General features: G+C 42.0%; 1 protein-coding gene across 2 annotated transcripts in view; it reads left to right on the forward strand.

Annotated features, from left to right (window-relative positions):
• CNTNAP2 (contactin associated protein 2) overlaps nt 1-23,029 on the forward strand; it is a 2,169,461-nt gene that overhangs the window by 788,844 nt on the left and 1,357,588 nt on the right. For both annotated transcript variants that reach the window (XM_078663547.1, XM_078663548.1), the window contains one exon: nt 14,107-14,250. In XM_078663547.1, the coding sequence (XP_078519673.1) occupies nt 14,107-14,250 (144 nt within the window). The remainder of the gene's footprint in view (nt 1-14,106; nt 14,251-23,029) is intronic.

Raw genomic sequence — 23,029 nt, forward strand, 5'->3', positions numbered from 1 at the left:
AACTTTACCCATTTTTAGTGTTTGAAGGGTCCATGCACACTGCATGATTGACCGTAATTGATTTTGACCATGGTACAATACTGACACTTCATCATGTACAATGTCGACGACCGACGACACAATATTATCCAATGTGTAAATTCTAGAGGAAAGCACATTAATGCTATTGTCGACAACTGCAAGCACTTTCTCAAGATTTGCCTGATCAATTGCCCTAAGGCGTGTAGCAGCCTCAATCTGTGATAGCTTCCAAATTTCATTGTAAACCCCATACAACCACCTTTTCGACCTGCCACTAGCCGGGCCTTTAATGAAATCATTCAAGTCCACGTCTGCATTTAGTTTAGAAAGGTGATTCTTAACCGCAGGCAAAGTTGAGTGTTTCAGCCAGTTTTGACACAATTTGCCTACAGAATACGATGTGACAGTATGACCTAAGTCAAAACGGGGATCAGATCTAACAGTTTTAAAACCGTCAGTTAAATTCAAAAATCTATGTTGGCAAGAATCAGCACCACGGTGCCAAAGCAGCCAACCCTTAGGATTCACACTGGAAATGTTAAAGGAGGAATTTAGAAGTAGAGTCTGTAATTCTCTAATGGAGAACTGAGTAAAATTACTCCAACCATCATATTCCTCTAACTCCGGGAAAGAAGGTGCGTTTAATCTTTTAGAAGTAGCCAATCCAAAGCACGTGGTCTGGGAAATTGTTTCATTCAGAAAAAACATATGATTCGGGATGAGACATGCACGGTGCAAAGCCTCAGTGCCTTGCACCTGCCAGGCCCTCGAACCCCAAACTGATTTAAGGTCTATCGTATTCTTCCATAACTCATAGCCTCCAGAAACTAATTGATCAAGGAAGGACTTGGAATACAACAATTTAGTATCGGTAAGTCTAACCTTGGACATAGGCATTTTTCGAAACCTAAAATAAAAGGACTCAGGATTGGACTGATTAAAGTCAGTGAAGTAAGAATATTTTCTCAGAAACGTTTCAGAACTTCCCTGATGAGGAGCTGGGCAATGTTCCCACTGTGTAAAGTTAACAGTATCCCTCCGTGATGATGATTTGTGTAAGAAGTGATTGCCATAATGCTGGTAACAGAATAATTCACCATAATTAGCAGACTCTAAATATAAATCGTCAGCATCAAATGCAGCATAGTATTGCAAATCAGAAAATAAACTTTCTACAGCATTGACATCCCAGTCATCAGAACGAATATTTTGTTTCACCACATCCCCCATATTAACTCTAAGTACATTAGGGACATTAACGACTTCCGTTGGGCCATGAATCTGAAACCGAACTGCATCCCACACGATTCCATCAAGGACAGGCCATGCCGTGATGTTAACCAAAGTCAAGTCTCTTTTTAATCTGTGTGTAGAATGTGAAGAGGAAAGCGGGGCCAAAGTACCATTCAAATGAGTAATGCAAGTTCTTTCCTCGACATAGTGTCCATTCATAATTCGAAAAAAATAAAACACAAAACCAATTGACATAAAAAGGTAAACTGAAAAAAGGACCAGCCAAATGTATGTCCAAGGAGGTATCAAAAAATGTTTTTTAAACAGGCTAGCATAAACTGCAATTCGAGAGGGTTTTTTCGAGGCAAGGGAAGCAGAGTCAAAAGAAAATCTGGATTCCGTGGCTAAACGAGCTTGCAGGTCAGGCATGGACAAATCAGTGGGGTAGGTATAGTCCAACTCATCAACGTTAGTTCCGGGTAAATTATTCAATAAGGGACTGGAAACAGCAGGTAATTCGATGGCCACTTCAGGTTCAATAGTAGAAGCAGTGGGCATAACTGAATTTCTCACAATGGAAGGACAGGAAACAGCCGGTGTCATGCTAAGAAGAATCGGCCACTCTGTGTATCTTGACATTGTCAATTGAAATAAACCTGTTTTCCTTACGACCAGGAAGTGGTGGTAAAATGACTGTTCTTGTGCCCTTCACTCCAAGGACGGGAACCGGAGCTCGATAGGAAGGACCAAATTCTTTCTTGTTATCGATCTTCTCTCGAACCAGTTCGCCAATTTGGGGTAACCAGCCAGCTACCGGGATCTGCAACGCATCATCCGACGTGGAGGGCAAATGTTCCTTTGCAAGACTGTCTCTGGTCTTTTGTAGATTCTGTAAAACATTGCAATGTTCATCTGCGTCAAAGCAAGTGGCGCGAACCACCAAGTCTAGACCGTCAAGGTCAGGGACGTACATCTTGATGCCAAAGAGCATCTCGTATGGGGTCCGCCCACCCAGAGACCTTCTAGGGAGATTATTAAGAGCACGCTGCACGCCATAGAGGTGAGCCAGCCAGTTTCTGCCAGTGCCTATACCTCGGGCTGTCAAAGATTGCTTTAAATCACGGTTCATTCGCTCAACTACACTATTACCCTCAGGTCTGTAGGGAGACGAAAACTTGACTTGGACCCCCAACGAAGTCATGGCATCCTTATACGCCTTAGAGGCGAAAGCCGGACCCTGATCCGAATGGAAGGTACCACAGGCAAAAATCCCTATAAAGATACGCAAATCTCTAATGACAGTCCGTGAATCAGCGCTGCGATGTGGCCATACCCACACAAAGCGTGTGCATGAGTCAACTGCTACTAAGATGTACTTATACGCAGTATCAGATGAAAAAGGACCGCAGTGATCCAAATAAACACAACCTAGTGGTTTATTAGAAATGTACAACTGAGTCTGTGGCGGACGCGTAGCAGTTGAAGGTTTAATCTGCTGGCATATGTCACAAAGAAGGACATAATCACGCGTCTGTTTGTACAGTCCCCGCCACCAGAAACGTTGTTGTAATTGAGTTACAGTGGCCGAGACGCCCGCATGCGCAGACGCCACACCTTCATGTGCCGCTGTAATCAAGTCTGCTCTGCGATCCGAGTTGGGAATCAGCCGTTCCCCAACGTCAGGAATTGTCACAAAAGGAACCTTTTCGGGACTTAAGTGGTATTTGTACTTCGAAGGGAATCCCGCAGGATGTTTACTTCCCTTCTCAGAGGCAGCAACTGCCGCCAAGATGTCGCTATCAATCTTGGTTTTTGACCTAGTAACCGCTGCAACTAAGTATGTAGATACTGCTGATTTCGCTGCTTCATCAGCAAGCGAGTTGCCAACAGCGTGAACTCCTACGCGCTGATGACCGAGAGTATGAATTACATAAACAAGCGGCAACAAAGCCTTAAGCTCTGCCACTCGAACCCAGATCATTTTATGTTTTATTGCGCTACCCTTGGAATCATGGAAATCATTCTGAATCCAAAAGAACAAGTTTTCATTGTAAGACTGGACACAGTAGTACGAATCACTTACAATCAATGTAGTCACACTAGGATCTGCGTACTCCAACGCTAGTAAAAGAGCACGAAGCTCAGCCAATTGTGCAGTGCAATCGCCAAGGGGCAAGGTGTGCACTTCCCTGGAAATGAACTCATCGTTCAACATAGCACCTACCACAATAGCGCATGCGGAAACGTAGGCATGTTTAGAGCCATGCGCAACCTGCGCTGACCCATCAGTGTAAATGATACAATGGAAGTCCTCCAAAGGTCGCATAGCCAGAGGAGCAGGATGAACGAACTCATACTGCAAGTACTCTTGCGACCGTAAGGAAGCGTAAAAAATGAACGTGACATCCGTGGATGTCAATGACGCAGCCCACTGAATCCACCGAGGGTGCAAAGCTTTTGAATTCGGTACACTGGCTTTCGTGACTGCCTCCAAATGAGGACAGGGTGTTACCACTAACATGCGCTTCCCCTGTGACAGAGCTCGTTCTTTAAGAATCGCCATCTGTACAGCAGTTAAAACTTTCTCCACAGTGGGAAACCGCAATTCAGCCGAAGTGTACAAGTGTGACTTGTAAGCAATAGGCACCGTGTCACCTTCATTAAAAGTCAGGTACGTGAAACCCACCGCCCCTGGGATTATTCTTATCACCAGGTTGGTGTGGTTATCACGAGTCAGTAAGTATTCAGAAGCGAGCAGATCAGCCTGCAAGGATTGCAAAATGGCTGAATGCTCAGGCAGCCAGCATGATTTTGAGAAAGTAGGTTGTATTAACGCATACAACGGCTTGACACGCTGGGCATATGCTGGAATGTATGTCCTTCCGAAATTTAAAAAGCCCAGTAAAGATTGTAATTTTTTCAGTGTTGTAGGAGCGCGCAATTGTGCGCACTTCTCTAAGAAGTGAGGAGCCAAACCTCTACCTTCATTGTTGAGCTCATAGCCCAAAAACAACACTGTGTGTTCAGCAATGTGCGATTTTGCAAAGTTAAATTTGTAACCCATGTCAGCGAAGTTGCAAATAACAGAATTTACACGACACAGATGCTCCCAAATATCGTCGTCTGTGAGATATATGTCATCCACATACGAAAAAGCATCAGGGTCGAGTGTCTCCAGAATAGAGACAATGCGAGCGGTAAATATACCAGGACTATTCTTATAGCCCATTGGAAGACGCCGGAACTGCTTTTGGACTCCAGCGCTCGTAAAACTGGTCCATTGGGAGCTAAAGCTGTCCAATCTGTGGGCATAAAAACCATTGGATATGTCAAGCGTTGTCTTGAAACGCTTACGCACGAGACTATCCACTAGGGCAGAGCCGTGGGTATTCTGTACAGCACAGTTACGGCAATGCGAGTTTAAATGCCGGTAATCCAAAACCAAACGATATGATCCGTCAGGTTTGTTCACAGTAAAAAGGGGATTATTCATCGGTGACACACACGTTTCAATAACTCCCTGATATTCCAATTGTTCAAGGATTTCTGCGACGGAAGATTTAGCTTCACGCCGAATGGGATATTGAGGTTGAGGCTGCGGCTGAGACCGCAACGGAATTTCGTGGCAAGGCGACAATCTATCCCAACCACATTGTTTACGGTACAGAGCCGGCGCGAGAGCCCGAGCCCACTGTTCTGCAAAATGTTGCGCATGCTCTTTCGAGACAGTGTTCGCGAAACTGGGTAGGATCACCTCCTCCCCTCGCGGCGCCGCGAGCACAAAAGGTGGGGGCCAGTCAGCCTCCGAAAGTAAAATATCATATGTAGAAGACAGATTCTCCCAAAATACACCTTTAACGGTACGCTGTATGTCACCTTCAATCAACAGGACAATTTCATATAGTCTTTCAGGGGGAGCAAGTCTCGTATCCGCTGTTACTATCACAACGTAGACATCAGTCGCTGTCACCCTCAGTAGTGGACGCAGCGCCTCTCTGACTATGGTTATCTCCGCCGCGCTGTCCAGCAAGGTCAGAGCCCACGTCAGATTCCGAAGCCGCGTTCTCACTATCTGTGGCATATCGATGCGCTGTTAAGGCTGCGACTTTCTTTTTCGCAAACTGCGGTCTCTTAGGCGTAGAATCCTCCTGCTTCCAAGCGCCCTCTGTCTGGCGGGGCTGGCCACGTCCCTGTTGGCCACCACGTCCCCGTCCGCCTCCTCCTCCACCGGTCTTCTGGGCCGATGAGTCCTGTAAGGAACGAGGAGAGCGTTGATCAGAAACCTGAAATCGATCAGGTGATTTAATCATCGCGCGATCGCGCAAATCATAAACTTTCTCAGACGGCGCAGGGACTTGTGTTGCAGGATAAGATTCCTGCGTTTGCTGCTGTTGCTTCCCCTGTTTCTGTTTCTGAGGCCAATTTTGCTTTTTGGACTTTGGTTGTACATCTGCCGCAGCAGATTGCACTTGTGGTTGTTTTTTATCCTTAACCGCGAAGTACTTTAAACCTTTACTTGTGCGACCGATAGTTTTGTAAGCGGCCACCACAATCTTCGCTAACTGGCGGGGCTTTTCGGCATCGGGTAACGCTGCCAATGCATTAAAAACCTGGAAGTTCACTGCATCTCCCTTGATGTTGGAGAGTATGAGATCACTCACAATCTCAAAAGAACCACACAGGCGCATACCCAATTCAACCGCTGCCTCAGGACCGTGATCATCCTGAACACGTTTTATGATCGTAGGCAGTACAGCCATAGATGGGGTGCCGAAGCACCTCGCATAAACAGCCGCAAAAGTCTTACCCCAGCTTTCACAGTCAACGAGTTCGGGAGTGATATCCTTAGGTAAAGTAATCGTCAACATTCTATGTTTGTCAGCAGGAGAAGAATTGGGAAACACGGCCTCCAGTTGGTCAAATTTCTCGGCCAGCCAAAAAGGAAAATCATCTTTATTATCAGGGCGTTGACCAAAAACAGAATTTACCATAACTGGATTAAGCCGTAAACCACCACGTTCCGTTTGAGCGGCCGGACCCCCCGGGGGACCACCCGGGAGATGACGACCAATGTATTGCACTAGTGCACGAATCACGGAAATAGACACAACATGTAACCTTCGAATTTCCTGAAGGGTACAAGCACCGTGATTCGGGTGCGGGGTAAAACCACCCAACGCAGGCCAGTTAGTACCTGGAATCGAGAGTGGACCTAACCTCGCAGCGGACAAAGAGTGGGGGAGGGCGCCATCAAACCAAACGCGATGCTGCCAATGATCAATAGGTATTTCCAGTGCCCTGTACGGTGTATATTCAGCCGGGACAGCTGAGGCGGTGTAGGAGTGGAACAACCCAGAAGTTGCGTCCACCGCCGGAAATGTAACCCAAGAGTAAAACAACTCGTAAGGGAACGCCGGATCTGCACACACCACTAAAACCACAGCCATCCCATCCACCGGTACCTGGTACGTCTGAAGATGGTTGCGCACCGCCACGCGACTATGTTGCGCAATGGCCACCGCCGCCATGACTACACTGGAAACAAGAAAACACAAAGAATACTTTGTAGCACAACTGGGTAGTAATTCAAAGAAACCGTTTTAGAAAGAATCAAGCTTGAAAAAGACCTATCTCAAAAAATAGGTAGGTTTCACCGACACCCCGTTTTCCGGAAACGGATGTGAAGGGGTTAAGGTTCGAACGATATACTACTCGAGTGTCATGATATAAGACCACCGAAACCGTTGGGCGCCATGTCGCAGGGTTTCTGTTCTCACACAGAACTGTGCACAGAGGAGTGGAACCTCGGTAAATTAGGGTGTCCCAAAACTCACCTTAGTATCCAACTCACCCCTTACCAAGCTAGCTACAGTGTCTCATTGGACATATCAAACTCCCAATGTTTAGACAAACCAGAACATGAACTTACTGTACCTCAGGGTACGTGGAACTCATGAACACTCTTTCGTTATATTATCATTACAAACCAGAACATGGAGTAAAGAAGACACATGTGCATTTGAAATGTTTATTTACTAATGCCGTCTTCTCAGGCGCAGTATCTTAGATAATACAAGTATACTTATTATCAGTAGCAAAATTACCAGCATAGTTACTAAGGCATAAAAGGCGAATGGTGACAGCATGTTACCATGCTGTAATGAATAAGAGTTAACAACACTTATATCTCACCCTCCCTAACACATATACTATATTATTAGCTAAGAAGGTCTCTTTGGGTTGTTTTAGGGCGGGCCCATACCTTAGTGTCCTAGCATGAAGGAATCACATCAGCATACACCAGCTCTCTCTGCATGTGCATCGCATCAAGTGTGTTCTATGTGCCCCGTGCAAAGCAATATCAATCCCGCCTGAAACCAGAGTTGGCAAAGGCTGCACTTGTGTTATGACTATGAAGGCGTGGAGATCAGACCTCATAACAATTCCATATCGTGTTGTTCCTGAAACTTCAGCACTCTTCGTGCAGACATAGTTTATTAAGCAAAGCTGATATCAGAGCAATAACATATTATTCTCACATACACCACGGCAAACTACTAGGTTGAAAGCTAAGTCAACAATTAAGTGTCGTGTGCAGAAGTTGCAAGAAAGAAAAATGGCGTTTAAACCTCAAATGTATCTATGCTAACTTAACACGATATTAGGATATACAGGAGCTATATGACACCATAAATAGTATGGGAAAATCCCAGCGTAAATCCAACAGCTAAAAGTCAACATTATCTGAGCCCTTATAGGCACACCCTCAAACAGTTTACAACAAAATGCAATGCCCAAAATGGCTTCACCACTTGCTCCAGATCTTAGCGTGTTTTTTGTGCAACCCCAGGATTCTTATACCGGCCTCTCCTGTTGCACACACCAATCTACACCCCGGTGCCATTGAGACAGCGAGGGTGGAGTGGGTGACTTCCACCTGCAGGCTCTGTCTTGTTTTGAAACCTAAGTGGCCACCCCAACCAGACCTATGTCAGCGCTTGTACCCCCCTTCCCCTGAAAGATCATTAGAAGAACAACTTTCGGTGAGTCATATTAATTTTTAATGGGGCTTTCATACTGAACTTGACTTTAATTTGAGGCAAGGCCATGATTGCCTAGCAACTAGAGCAGTCCCGAATAGTCTGCGGATTTCCTGTGTAGTCTACAGATTATTTTACATATTAAAGAGTATTCTGAAGTTTTCAGTTGCTGAGAGCTCAGGTATCTTTCCAACACAAGAAAAAGTGTCTTTTTCTTGCTACACAGGATAAAGAAAAATATGTGCATTGTCTTGCCGAGACTGCAAAGGTGAAGGACCAGACCAATGTGTCAGATTTTATTTTACCTATCTTGCTGGGAGAAGAAGATGCTGGGTCACCTGCGTGTTGTGTGAACCGAAATTTAGAAAGGGGGAATAAAAGGCCTAAATAATTCTCTGGCATGTCGACAATGTGCTAGCATTCAAATTTGAAGCATGGAGTACGAAGATGACAGTTGAAAAGATTGCGCGCCAAAGCACAGTAGGCCGCAGTATTGTCAGATGTTCCTAGAAGTGTGCTGGATAAGCAACAGCAGGAGGTAAATTTGCATCTGAAAGTGTTTGCACTCCACTGTATGGAATGAAAGGTCCACATGTGGTGTATTGTATAGAACGGAAAAATTGGTGATGAGAAAAAGAAAGAAAATGTCCAAAGTTCCATTAATAAAACAAATAAACATTTACCACAACAGCCAATTAAAGTTAAAAAACCACAAAACCACAATATACAAAAACGAAATCTTTTGAGGGCCACCAGGAAAAATAAAACAAAGAGCTTGTCTGTATCAACTATATTACCCAGCCCGTGAGGCCTGCCACACTTCACAGGAATCCATGAAGTATGTTCCATATTTGATGGTTCCCTGTGAAATATGGGTTTTATATCACTGTATTATGCAATTTCAGGGATATTGAAATGTGATCATCTCCAGTCAAGACCCCGGCACTTGTCAAGTGCCAACTGTTTACTTGACCACAACCACTGTGTTCTGAGTTACAGGCCACTCACTGCGACCATCACTGCCTTTTATGAGTGGTCAACCTAATTTTTGTTTTTTTAATGTACCTTATTGTTGCTAGTATTTTGACTCTGTACTCTGTGACACTGCTTTTTAGTGTGTGCTCTGTGCCCAAACTGAAATGTAAAATTGTTTACACCTACTAGGTGTATTTTTTTTCAGTAAGGCTATTAAAGGTTGATGCAAAATTTGTGCCTGTAGTGTAGATGTTAAGTGCCATAGGTGGGCAGAAATGTGTAATTACACCACCCACGCTTAAGATAATATATAGCTTTAGAGCTAATCATTGTCTTCTGGGTTGGCTGCAGTTTAAGAGCACCGTAGTGACACACATGTCAGATAAAATGTATGTGCAATGTAGAAATACTTATTTTTATATATTAATAAAGTCACCCTGTATGTTAATGTAAATTTAGGGGCTGTGGGCCGAAATGCATTCAGATCTCAAATACAAAATGAAATTGTTGCAGATGGATAATTTCCGTCACCGTAGAATGATTTGTGTGACATCTATATAGTTGTAGCAAATAAATCTAAAGGAGTCAATTAAGTTTGGTAAAGGACACAGGTAAGCATTATGCCTACGTGGCTCTATCACTGACCTGGTTAAAGAAACATGGGTTGAGATACCAGTCTTCGGAGGGAGATTATAATAACTTGCATTTAGAGAAGGTATGTAATCAGGTCCAATGCCCTACCATGGATGCCCCATTGTCCAGTGTGTGGGTTTGTTTTGAGTTTGAAAGCTGCTGAGAGGACCGATGGTGTGCAATGTATGCCCCATTTGCATCAGAAGTTATTTTGGATGCTCCCAAAATGCCATTAGGGTGGACTCAGTACTAAGCAAAGGGCTAAAGCAAATTTTGCAATCTAACAAGAGATTGTTTTCTTCAATCAGCTGGTATAGTTGCAAACTCTTCTGCCAAGTAATTTGAACAGAAATTGTCCCCCTGTCATATGTCTTTAGTGTTCTGTGTTGTGGAGTCTGGAACCTGCCTTCTGATTAAGGTGTCCGGTGTACGATGCTTTGAAGTTCTATTCAACCATTTTTGTGTTCGCACATCTCATTCAACTCTGGGTGTGCTGTTGAATATGCAACTCCCTTCAAACCTATTTAAAACGCCTACCCTTACTGATCTTCACTAAATGCAACAAAAAGACACAGAAGCGCCCAGACATGTTTTGTGACGTTTAATGTGGTTTAGACAAAATGATATCCAATCAAACATCGACTTAAAATTCAGCCACTTTAGCTGCACCCCCAAAATACATAATTTTATACTACCACGACATAAACTTACATATGACATTTACAGCTATTATTATTGTGAAAACAGTAGTGGTTTCATAGAGATTAAATCCTATATCTGATTTATTTGAAAACAAATCATGGGAATGACATTTACAGAAACTTCAGGATTCATCTAATGGCAGGGTAAGAAGTGCAAGTCTCGCAGTGTGATCCCATATCAGTCGGATAATGTTTTTTTTCTTATTATTAGCCCATGAAATGAGACATCGGCTTTAACATCCTTGGACTAATGCATGTTTAATTCCTAAAAACAACATGAATATATTTCTTTACCAGCACACGCACGGCAGTATGTTTAGTACTCCGAGGTGTACATGCAACACTGTATTTATTGGATGAGGTCTCGCATTTAGAGTGCTTAAAGGCAGCATAAATGTTATCCTTAGCGCTATACAAATATTATTTTTAATCGTTATTATTATTATTGTTAGTAGTAGCAGTAGTACTAGTATTGTGAAGAACAGGCCACAGCATAGGATAGTTTCTTACACTTATTTTAAAAATTGCATGTAAAAATGCACAAAGAATATGTTTTTGTATTTCCACATACAGAGCTTAAATCGTTTCCAGTGTTACCTGAGGCACTATTGAGCCCATGCACTGTGCCTGTGAAAGTCTAGCACTGCTATCAAGCAAAAATACACCTAAAAACATTAAATAGAACATACAACAAAGGGTATGCAAACTCATGTTTATTGTCTCTTTCAAACCTTTCTCCCACTGCTGTTGTCACACATATATTGGGCAGCAAAATTCAACTTAAACCTTACACTTAGTCCTTTCACAATATACTTAAAGTATCAACTAAAGAAGCTTTCTGCACAGAAGTTTGCCTCCTCTTTAAAGCATTGCTCTTGCCTCCGTAGGTGGTATATCTGTCACTCTTTTGAAGCCTTTGTCTAGTTGTGAAATGCTAACAGCTACAGAATGTATACAAAGAAGGCTGGGAAATGTCATGCTCTTTGCCCTAAGGAAGAGAATGCTGTGCCTTTTAAGTTTGTGCAAACAATGCAGGCAGTTCATGAACATCAGCAAAATAAAAAATGAAAGGATTGCTTGAAAAAATATAGGTCAATAATACAATATATTTTCCAAGTGCTTACTTTAAAGAAAACGATTCTGAGCAGATAACTATATTTAAAAATAAATACTTGATGACCATCATGGATCACTTACGTGCTAAATTATCTCAATAGGTATTTGGTAATTAAATCTGTTACTTTTAATGGTAAAAATTATTTCCAGGATGGGTTTTTCATTCACCTAGTAAACTCTGCAATATTGCAAAAACAATGCACATCGTGTATTGTAATGAAATCACTCCCTAGGAGGAAGGCTACACCATAGAACCAATGGCAGGCTGTTGACAGAGAGACTCCTTTGAACTGATGCAAGACCTGAAAGACACTGGCTGACGCCAATGACCGAAGGGGTGCTGAACTTAATAAGCCAAAGTGTGAAGCTGGCCGACCCATAGCTCAGTCGCTGTGTATGGTACACAAGGTATTGGGCCAGATGTAGGAGGCCATTTACCGACCGATAACGGCCGATTTCGGCCGTTACCGACCGGTAAATGGGTATTTGTGATGTAGGGGCATCATTTTACAGATTCGGTAAATTTACCAAATCGGTAAATTTACCGATTCTGGAAAATACCGAATCGGTAATTTTACTGATTCGGTAAATCCAAGATGTAGGTAGCACTGTTTACAGTGCTACAGGCCTTCAGAATTCGGTATTTTACCACACCATCCTATTGTGTGGTAAAATACCGAATTCAGGTGTGCATGCACATCTGTGCATGCAGACCTATGCCATGTGACAGACAGACATGCCCTTAGGGCATGTGCCACATGGCGCACATGCCTGTATTTGGGGTGCTAGAGGGTGTCAAAGTGACACCCCCTGCACCCTTGCTGGAATCGGTATTTACCGAATCTGTACATACCGATTCGGTATTGCCCATTGATTCCTAGGGGCTTCAATGCCCATAGGAATCAATGGGCATTACCGAATCGGTATTTACAGAATCGGTAAATACCGAATCTTAACGATTCGGTATTTACCGATTCAGAAATACCTACATCCCCTCCCCCCTCTATTTTACCACTTCTTAAATACCGAATCGGTAAAATTCGGTATTTAAGAAGTGGTAAAATAGAATTACCTACATCTAGCCCATTGTCTTCATCAGAAATGAAAACATAGAATGAGTGACATGTATATTATGGCCAGAAACACAGACATTTCAACATTCTGGTCAAATTTAAAATATACTCTGTCCATAGGCTTGTGATTTACCATTATGTTACCAATGACGCCTTAAATGCAGTATTGGCCTGTGTCACACAGTTACCTTTTCTGTATCATCCCTTTTAGAACTGACATCCTTGACACCCATAACTTTTTGCCTTCAGACCTCCTGCTTTTGCAGACTTCGTTTTTGCTGGCCTTAGGACTCAGCACACTTTACTGCTGCTAACCAGTACTAAAGTGCTTGTGCTCTTTCCCTAAAACATAGTAGCAGTGGCTTATACCTAATTGGTATATTTAATTCACTTAGAAGTCTCAATTAAAGTGGCACTACAACCACATGTGCCCGGGGCCTGTAAATTAAATGCTACTAGTGGACCTGCAGCACTGGTTGTGCCACCTACTTAAGTAGGACTCTAAACATGTCTCAGACCTGCCATTGCAGAGCCTGTGTGTGCAGTTTAAACCATTATTATAATCTGGCAAAGTACATTTTTGGCAAGCCTAAACTTCCTTTTTAATACATGTAAGTCACCTATAGTGAATGCCCAAGACACCCTAGATGGCAGGGTGCAATGTATTTGAAAAGTAGGACATGTAGGTTTAAGATTTACATGTCCTGTTAGTGAAAAACTCTTACATTTGTTTTTCACTAGTGGAAGGCCTCTCCCTCCCATAGGATAACATTGGAATTGCCTTATTACATTCTAATGGGAAGGGATCACCAGTTCATGTTTAGTGTCTCTAGAATCACAATTTAAAATCCTAACTTATGGGGAAGTCAGATTTTAAATTGAAAATCTGAAAATGCCACTTTTGGAAAGTAGTTATTTCCGTGCCTTAGCCATTTGGTGTCTGCAGCCTGTCAATGTGTCCGTCACATGACTGGGTGTGGGTGACAGTTGGGCTTTGTGTATGCCTCCTAGTGGTGTTTTCACTATTTTTCTGTTTGAAGTGTTGCATAAATACTTCACACAGTGCCTCTTCGCTCAGCCTGACTTTTCTGTGACGATTTAGCAGGGGGTTGAACACAGGTTTATTTTTTTGCTTGTGCCTTACCTTGCCATGGATTGTGATTGCTGTTGACCAGGGCTCACAACCCCATCAATCAGTAACCCAATTTTTTGCAATCTCTATGTGTGTATACATTAAAAAGAATAGAAACAATAGGGGTAGGTTTATGAAGGAAACGTGTTTTACTTTACTGCTCTTCTCGTTTGTCCTTTAAGCTTACATTTGGAGGTCTGCCATTTTCCGGAAAGCCAGGTTCACACATCAGAAAGAACTTCAAAGGATGCATGGAGAGTATAAACTACAATGGTGTTAACATCACCGATCTTGCAAGAAGAAGGAAGTTAGACACATTTAATGGGGTAAGGATTGTATTTCTATTTTTATTTACTGATGAATGCATGTGTCCATAAATTAGTATTTGTAGAGCAGAACCGTAGCTAGGGAGCAAAAGAGCTTTTAACAAGTGGTTGAGCTCTAAGATAAAATTCAAGATTGTTTGTGATGAAGCGAAACATTTGATAGTGATGAGCCCAAACAGGTGGAGATGTAGTTTTCTCTAAAGTGGTTGATCTTCAGATCCTCTCTAAATTTCAGAAGGGTTGGAGCAGTGCATACGTTCTTTAATATAGACAATCAGTCTATTTATTTTGCATAATTTTTTTTATTTAAGAAGTTGATAAAATTCAGACACGTATATTGGCAGTTTAGTGTGGTGTTACAAAATAAAGAAGTCATTACTGTAGCGCATGCGCATAGATTCAGCATTGCAATTATTGGTTTACCATATCATTTACTAGTAAAGATGCTAACTTACCTCATTATGGTATAACTAGTGTTTTGTCTCCTCTCTGTAACACTGCCGTTTCCCCCAGATCCTCTCTCCGTGTAGTTTGGCTGTTCCACACACGATGATCAGTTCGGCCCTCCATTTTGAAATGGTAGGGGGCAATGGGCTAGACAGTCAGTCTTTATTACGTGTATTCTTTGCAGAGTAATTGCAGCACACAGAATGTACATGGTTATTTCACTAGGATTTTGCTGGTTCACTTATCGAGAGAGTACCTCAAACCCGTCAGAAGTAATGACAAACCTAAGGATGAACTCATATAATAATATTTTTATTTTGTGAGTTTGGCAAAAATAAAATTACACTGAAGAGAGTATGACAGCAGCTTAAGAGGTGTACAGCAAAATGATGCCCTCCCCCTTGTGAGTTGTGATAAGGGGCCCCTGCTTCTCCCATATCTCATTGGTCATGAGATGAATGGGAGCCCCCTGAAAGGCTGAAAGGCCTCGTGAAGAGTTGGGGCTCCCCTGCGATGGAGGAGCTGCGGGGACCTGCTTTACAACCCAGACTGGCTTATTTTCGAAAGTATATAATGGTACATGTTTGTTCATCGGGCCAAAACCTGGCCCATTTATAGTATTATGTTGTTTGTGCTGCATTATACAATGTGCTTTCTCAAAAAACTAGTAAGCGAATGGCCATTTCGTGCAGCAGCAGTTGCCTCATAACCCGGGCAGCCTCGACAATCAGAAGAAAAACACTTACAAATTAAATGTCGAGAACATCATTAGACGACTTTTTTTTGCTTTTATCGGATCTTCGTGGATTTAATAGGTGTGTTAATGTCTATTGTAAATTCCGCATAAACTGCTTTTATAGTTTTTCGTGTCTACTGCGGTCAAATCAATAAATACATTTAAATGTAATGGAAAGTCCAAATACAAATGACTTCAAAGCAACTGAAACATATTCTGTCAGCTACAGCTGATGAAATGTGTTTTTTAAAATCTCTTATGGAATTGCAAATGACAGTTCCAGTCATTCGATTATGGGGCTTCCACACTCTCCCAGTTCTGAGCACTCACGGTGCAAGCAGCTTATAAACATATAAACGTATTTGTATTTTTGGTCAGAGTTTAGTTGTGGATCCAATTAAAAAAACATGCATTTTGGGTATTCAACATTATATCCAGGCCAACAGCAAGCTTTTGAAACTCCCCATTCCATAGTATCTGTGTATGGCATTATGTGAGCATGCAGTTGTATTATGCTGGAATATCGACAGAAAAAATCTCGATGTACAAAAATATTGTGATCAAAATGCCATAAACTAAAATATTGTGAATATAGCTATCCACATCTGCATGTCTTGTGCCACTGTGTCATTACAGTTTTGTCTTAGCTTCCACAGGACAGATATATTTTCTTTCTTTAATAACTGTAGTGCCCTTTGACATACTTGCTCAAAACTTTCCAAAAACCTGTTCATCATCATAGTCCTTATCTTGAAACCAGGGAAAGTTCCATCAAGCTTATAGGCCCATATCACTCCTGAATGCTGACTATAAAATCTTTTCCTAAATATTGGCAGCAAGATTAGGACTCGTGGCAGGCAACATTCTTCATTTGGATCAGAAGAGTTTAATTAGGGGTCGTCAGCTCTCAGATCTTACGTATGATTTTATCTGTGATTTTATCGGTGCGATCGATCTGGCTACAGCATATTCTATCCCACTAGCAGCCATGACTCTAGATGCTACCAAGGCCTTCAACAGGGTGAATTGCATTTACCTTGGATTTAGGTCTTGAAGAAATTTAATTTGGTAGAAAAATGTTGCCGCACAGCTCAGCTGATTTATCAGAACCCTACGGCCAGACCTTTTGGTAACTGCAATATTACGGCTCCCTTTAAGATTTCCAGGGGGACCAGACAAGGCTGCCCACTTTCCCCTCTCCTTTTCGACTTATACATTGAGCCATTTGCTCAATGGCTCAGGGATGATCTTAACATTCAGCCTTTTAAGTACAGGGAGTGGGAGAGGAAGGTAGCCTTGTATGCTTACGTTATTCTAGTTCCCTCGGCTAATTTACACATAGCATTTCCAGCTGTCGTCAGCTTTGCTCAGGAGTTTGCTTGAGTGTCAGGCTACGAAATCAAGGCCTTTAAGATGCAAATTAATGGTATGGAACATGGGAGGTATCCAGCACCAGCACCAGACTAGTTCCAAAATGAGGAATTTTGGGATAAACATCCTCCAAGACATCACTAAGATCGCCGAGACCAATCTGGCTGTGGTGGCAAGGGAGTGCCAGAGGCTAATGAAATCCTGGGCCCTACTCCCTTTATCCATTATTGGCAGAGTCAATTTGGTCAAGATGTCAATACTCCAGAAAATTACTTTCCTCTTCAATTGCATTCCCCTCCATTTAAAAAAAATCCATTATTTACAAACTGCAGAGTGGTATTAATTCATTTGTTTGGGCACATAAATCACCCAGGATTTCATGGAAAAACCTGAGACGCAGAAGAGAGAAGGGAGGTCTTGCTTTACCAGATCTACAGCGTTATGCTTGGGCCTTCCAACTTTCCCATTCACGTATGCTCTTGAAAATTCCTGTTAATACTGGTGCAAGGGTGATGTTTCTAGCTATGCTCAGGGGTGCCTTATATCGGTGGAGGGTTTTGTGTTCAAATTTGGCGATTCAAAGTTTTTTAAAAAGATCAAGCTAAAGGTTCTCCAGGGCTTAGCCAAAACATTGGTAAAATTAAGGGGCATGGCTGCGTTGGGTTATTTTTCCAGCATGGCTCCCCTCTGGGACTCCCCTGGGGCTCCAGAGTGTCTGAGGGATAGGTTGGCAATATCCTTGAGGGAAGCCAGACTAGCGGCACTCTTGTTTCATGGGAGCAACTTAGGGACAGGGTCAGAGCAGGTCTTTCCAGGTTTTAATATCTCCAGTTGGAAAGCTGGGCCCATACACACTCACAAAAAACTTGTGGAAGCTTAATCAGATGTGGCAACTCCCTGGAACATCAGCTTGTGACTAAGCCCTTTGGGAGGAAGGAAGTTTCCTTTTGGTACCAAGCCATCTCTGAAGCAGTGGACGTGAATTTAAACTTGCTGAGGAGCTGTGGGGGGGTTCCTTACCAGCTCAAGACTGTGATATATTATGGCAGAACTCATGTAAGATCCTATATGAGGTAATAAAACCGGCTTGGCTAAAAAGGAACCACCTGTTTACTATCCACAGGACCTATTTTTCTCCACAATAGCTTTCTAAAATCACTAAAGGCTCACCAGTCTGCTGCAAGAAATGTGGGCCGGCTTCTCCTTCTGATATCCACATGCATGTTTGAAGATTGTCCTGCCCTTGTTCTTTTCTGGGATAGCCTTGGAAATTTTTCCATCATCATCGACTTACCTTTGATCATCATTGGCGGGTCGACAGCGTTAAGTGTCCTGCCAGATCACTGTTTTTTTATGCTATTTTCCTAGCTAGGAGGTAAATCTGTATAAGATGGACAGATTTCACTGCCCCCTCTTTTCTAGCCTGGCATACTTCAGTTTTGGCGGTCTCTAAGCTTGAACTGATGAGATCAGGTAGTAAGAAGAAGAAAGCATTTTGGGACCTCCTGCAACGGAGATGTGGCTCAGAGTTGACCGTTTGAGTTTTTTTCTCTCTCTGAGTCCTATGATTATGCTGCCTTAATACTCTTCCGGCTAAGTCGGATTCTCCTAGTTTGTTACTGGGGGTTCTACGACAAGTGTCTTCTAGCTCTGGGAGCTTGGCAGAAGAGTTATCTCAGCTGGTTCTTCATTAGCACCCCTGCAAATTCTGGTACCGGTAGGCGTGGTCCCCACTTCCAGTAGCCTACGCTTTTCAGCTTGCTGAGGGAGGGTATAGACATCTTGACTGCGAACTGAAGTGAGGTTGGTGGCGAATGAGGACAAAAAAAACCTGTTAATCCAGTTTGGCTCTGAAATGGAAAGTTGAGCTCTGATCTATGAATGGGGGCCAATCAAAAGGGGGATTCCAAAAGCGCTATTTACCATGTTATAATATATATATATATATAGAGTGCTACTTGCCAAAAGACCCGAGTGAAATAAACGGAGGTTTGTTGCAGCCAAATTCGTGCCCGTGATTGCTGTCTTATTGGAGTTATAGACGGCTGTGGTGCATATTGCATATATATATACATATATATATATATATACATATATACATATATATATATATATATATATATGTATTTATGTATATATATATTCACTGAAAAAAACATAGGTTTCAGGAGTTATATAGTTAGGAATTCGTTTTTAAAAAACCTTTGAAATTCACTCAAAAAACTATACGTTTTAGTGGTGTTATACTTAGCTGGATATTTTACTCATACAAAACCAATTAAATTGCTCCTATATAGTTAGCTGTACTAACTATATTTCGCGCACCCGCAATCCACTGCTGATGATGTCACATATTAGTTCATTCATGACATGGTCAGTGACATCACTGATGACATCTCAAATGACATCACTGATGACATCACTGATGTTTGCTTCGTTATTTAAATATGCATTATATATAGCAATTTACATTGAAGAATGATTGGATATATATAAATAAATATTTGGATGGAGGATTTAGTAGCAGTGTAATTGACTGTTTACTTGACCAATTTATAATGTCTCACTAAATATAGTGGATAGTGACTAAACTGTGTGAATATCTGTATCACTTTGTCAGTTGTTGTGTAAACTGATTCTACAGTTGGTTACTAGCTATGTGAAAGTCTATATTAGTTATTGATTAGTTAACTGAGTATTTGTATGGGAGTGTGAAAGTGTGTGTGGTTCGGTGGGGGGTGTGTGACTGTCCAAAGATGTGTGAATAGTTGACTCAGTAGATATATGAAGTTAAAACTACATGTTCTAACAGTTTGGGTGAGGGAATCTCTTTATGGGTGTGGTGATGAGCAAATATATTTCTCAAAGGTACAGGTCCAACAAACTAGAAAAATAAAAGGCAGTGTATGTGTCAGTTGTTTTATATAAATAAGTATACATAAGACACAATGATTGTGTGAGTGACTGTATGGATAACTGTATACTTGTAATAATTATTTTATAATTCACTAAGTATGACTTACTATCTAAATGAATAGAAGAAGTGGTGTTTGTATAAGTGTTTTGCTAAGTAAATATGTAAGTATGATCCATTGTTTGCATAAGTGAGTAGGATGACTTCCTATGTGAATAGGATGTGTGCTGTTGTTTAATGTCGATATAGATGTATAAGTATTTTTTGATAGTGTTCTATTGTTCATTGACAGCATGTATGAGTGAATCCATAGGTAAGTGATTAGATGTGTGTATACATCTATAAATCACTGAGTGGATTTTTAGATACTTGTATTGCTGTGACAATGGATTTAAATATGATACTCTGTATTTTACAAACAGTGATGAAAAATTGTAATAGTGTATGAAAAGGTGTATGTGATTGTCAAATGGATGATGTCATCAGTGATGTCATCAGTAATGTCATTTGAGATTTCATCAGTGATGTCACTGACCATGTCATGAATGATCTAATATGTGACATCATCAGCAGTGGATTGCGGGTGCGTGAAATATAGTTAGTACAACTAACTATATAGGAGCAATTTCATTGGTTTTGTATGAGTAAAATGTCCAGCTAACTATAACACCACTAAAACTTATAGTTTTTTGAGTGAATTTCAAAGGTTTTTTAAAAACGAATTCCTAACTATATAACTCCTGAAACCTATGGTTTTTTCAGTGAATTTCAAAGGTTTTTTTAAATGCTAATTCCTATAAGACCTGAAACCTGTGGTTTTTTCTGTGTATTTTTTCATGCAGTTAATAAACCACATCATTCTGTTAACTCTCCCCCCAAAATTATTCACACTGCCCCTTCCACTTCCCCCTTTCCCATACAGCCCATTGACCTTCTCCAAACTCCCCACCAATTACCCACCTCTTCACTTGCACAAGCAATAAACCATACTACCGATAACATTAACCTCAGCTCTAGTAGCTATGACAGTGAATGTGGTATGGTTAACGATGGTAATCTAACTAGTAACACCTGTAGCATCGACAATTTACTCCTTAGTAAAATCGGTGATCTAATTAGATTCTATCTAAAACCTATAGAAAAGTCTCTACATCAGGTTGAAATCCAACTAACCCAACTGTCTTTAGTTCTAAACTCAAGTAAAGTTACCAACAAAGACACTAATCCGGTTCAAGGGAGGCCCCTCATTCAGAATGCAAAAACATCTAAGGCAGGTTCGACTGTACTGAACCGCTCCAATATGAACCAAAAGGCACCGCAGAAACAGTTACAAAAACAGTCATCATTAGTTGTAACTAAGGTCCAAGTACCTCCTAATTCATCCAATTCTACATCGATCCCACCCCCTACCCACTCTAAGACACAGACCTCCACTCAATTAAAACCTTCTTCCGCCCTACCTACCCCTGCCCCCACCTTCCCAAAACACCCAGTTGCATTTAGTACCATACCGAGAAATAGAAAGAGGAGGGGCCATCCTATCCATCTTCCCCCTGAAGCTTCCCCCTATGTAGTAATTATGACAGGTGTTCCGGAACTCTCTCCCAATCAGGATGAACCGGTCTGGTCACTAAAAAACAAAGTAATCTACTGGCTGTCCAACAATAGGCCATTACCAACCTTCCTGGACAATAGAGTCACCACTGTGCGTAGAGTCCCCTGGTTAGGCTCTGAGCCTAAAAACATCCAGGGTGATTGCGTCATAGTGAACTTCGCCGACCCAAATACAGTAGAGCACATCTGCTCCTGGGGCGACCACACATCCACTGAAGGGATAGTCACTCATAGATTGTCATACTTTTACCCTCCGGCTCCACGACACAATGTCGGTCCTCCTTGGAGCTGGACAAGAGTGGGGAATTGGGACGGGAACAGAGACCGGGGCCACTGGGCAGGATATGGATTTAGTAACCCAGCCCCTGGTCCCTTCACAAATTGGAGAGGCCCACCCCTAACTAACAGATATGAATGTCTTGATATGGTTGACTGACCATCAGCTCCCTCTACAAATACCAAAAGTAGAACCAATATCCAAGTTCAAACTACTTCCATCTTCAGAGGAATACTGATGGCAGGAGCACCTTGCACTCCCCCTCCTGGCTCTCTTGTAGAGCCTTTTACCCCTCCGTTGGAACTATCCCCCTATCCGGCAACTTTTCCAGAACATGAACTCAAACACGATTACCCATCCCTCCCTGAAGAGTCACCTAAGAGGCAACTCCTCAGCAACTCAGCCTCAAGTGAAATACATCTCTCTTCTCCCACCTCTCTCCCAAACACCTTGCCCCGACCCCCAACTCCCTCTGCTAACTCACAGTATTTAAATTCTACTTTACCCCTTACATGGGAACTCCCAATTATTTACTGGAATGTAGCGGGCCTCAGATCCAAGATCCACCTCCAGTCATGGACTAACGTGATCATCAAGCACAAAATAGTTTGCCTTTAGGAAACCTGGGCAATTGACCCTATTCACATCCAGGGTTATAAAACTTTCCACATTTCCGCCAGCCCATCCATTCACGGAAGATCTAAGGGCGGCTTAGTAATCTATTTTTCTAATATTATGCCACCCACGACTATAGAGGTATCTCTAGCGTCCCCAACTGTTCAAATCCTAAAGCTAGCCTTTGATAATACCTCTATCTACTATCTCATTAATATGTATAACAACCCCCCCCCGCTGAGTGTGTAAAGTCATTGTCAGATATCACCCTATATCTTCAAGAACAGAAAGCAAAATTCTCACAGCTACAATGTTATGTTGTGTGGGGTGGTGATTTTAATGTTCATCTGTGTAGCAATTATAAAAAAGGTATTTGCGGGCTCCAAGATGAAAATGACTCCTCTATCACGCATTTCACTCACTCTAATATTGGTACTACTTTGAATGAATGTCTTTTTTCTTTAGAACTTGAGTTTGCCAATGAAATAGTGTATCCCCCTGTCGGGTTTAAGTCGACCTTTCACGGCAGAGGCCTTTCTACCACCATCGATTACATCTTGTGTTCGCAAACCCTAAAGAATCGCTTAAACCATTTCAGAACTGGTACTGATCCGTCAAGCGATCCCTATTCCAACAGTATTACCATTATCCTTAAAACAGCCACATCAGCCCACACCAAGACTAGCCTCTTAACCCAGCAATCTCTGGCTATGGTTAAAACTAATTCCTACACAGTAAAATGGTCAAAGATAAATCCTAATGAGGTTACTAAAAAGATTATTCAACATACTCTTCCCCTAATGAC

The sequence above is a fragment of the Lissotriton helveticus genome, chromosome 10 (assembly GCF_964261635.1).
Source record: "Lissotriton helveticus chromosome 10, aLisHel1.1, whole genome shotgun sequence".
NCBI lineage: Eukaryota > Metazoa > Chordata > Amphibia > Caudata > Salamandridae > Lissotriton > Lissotriton helveticus.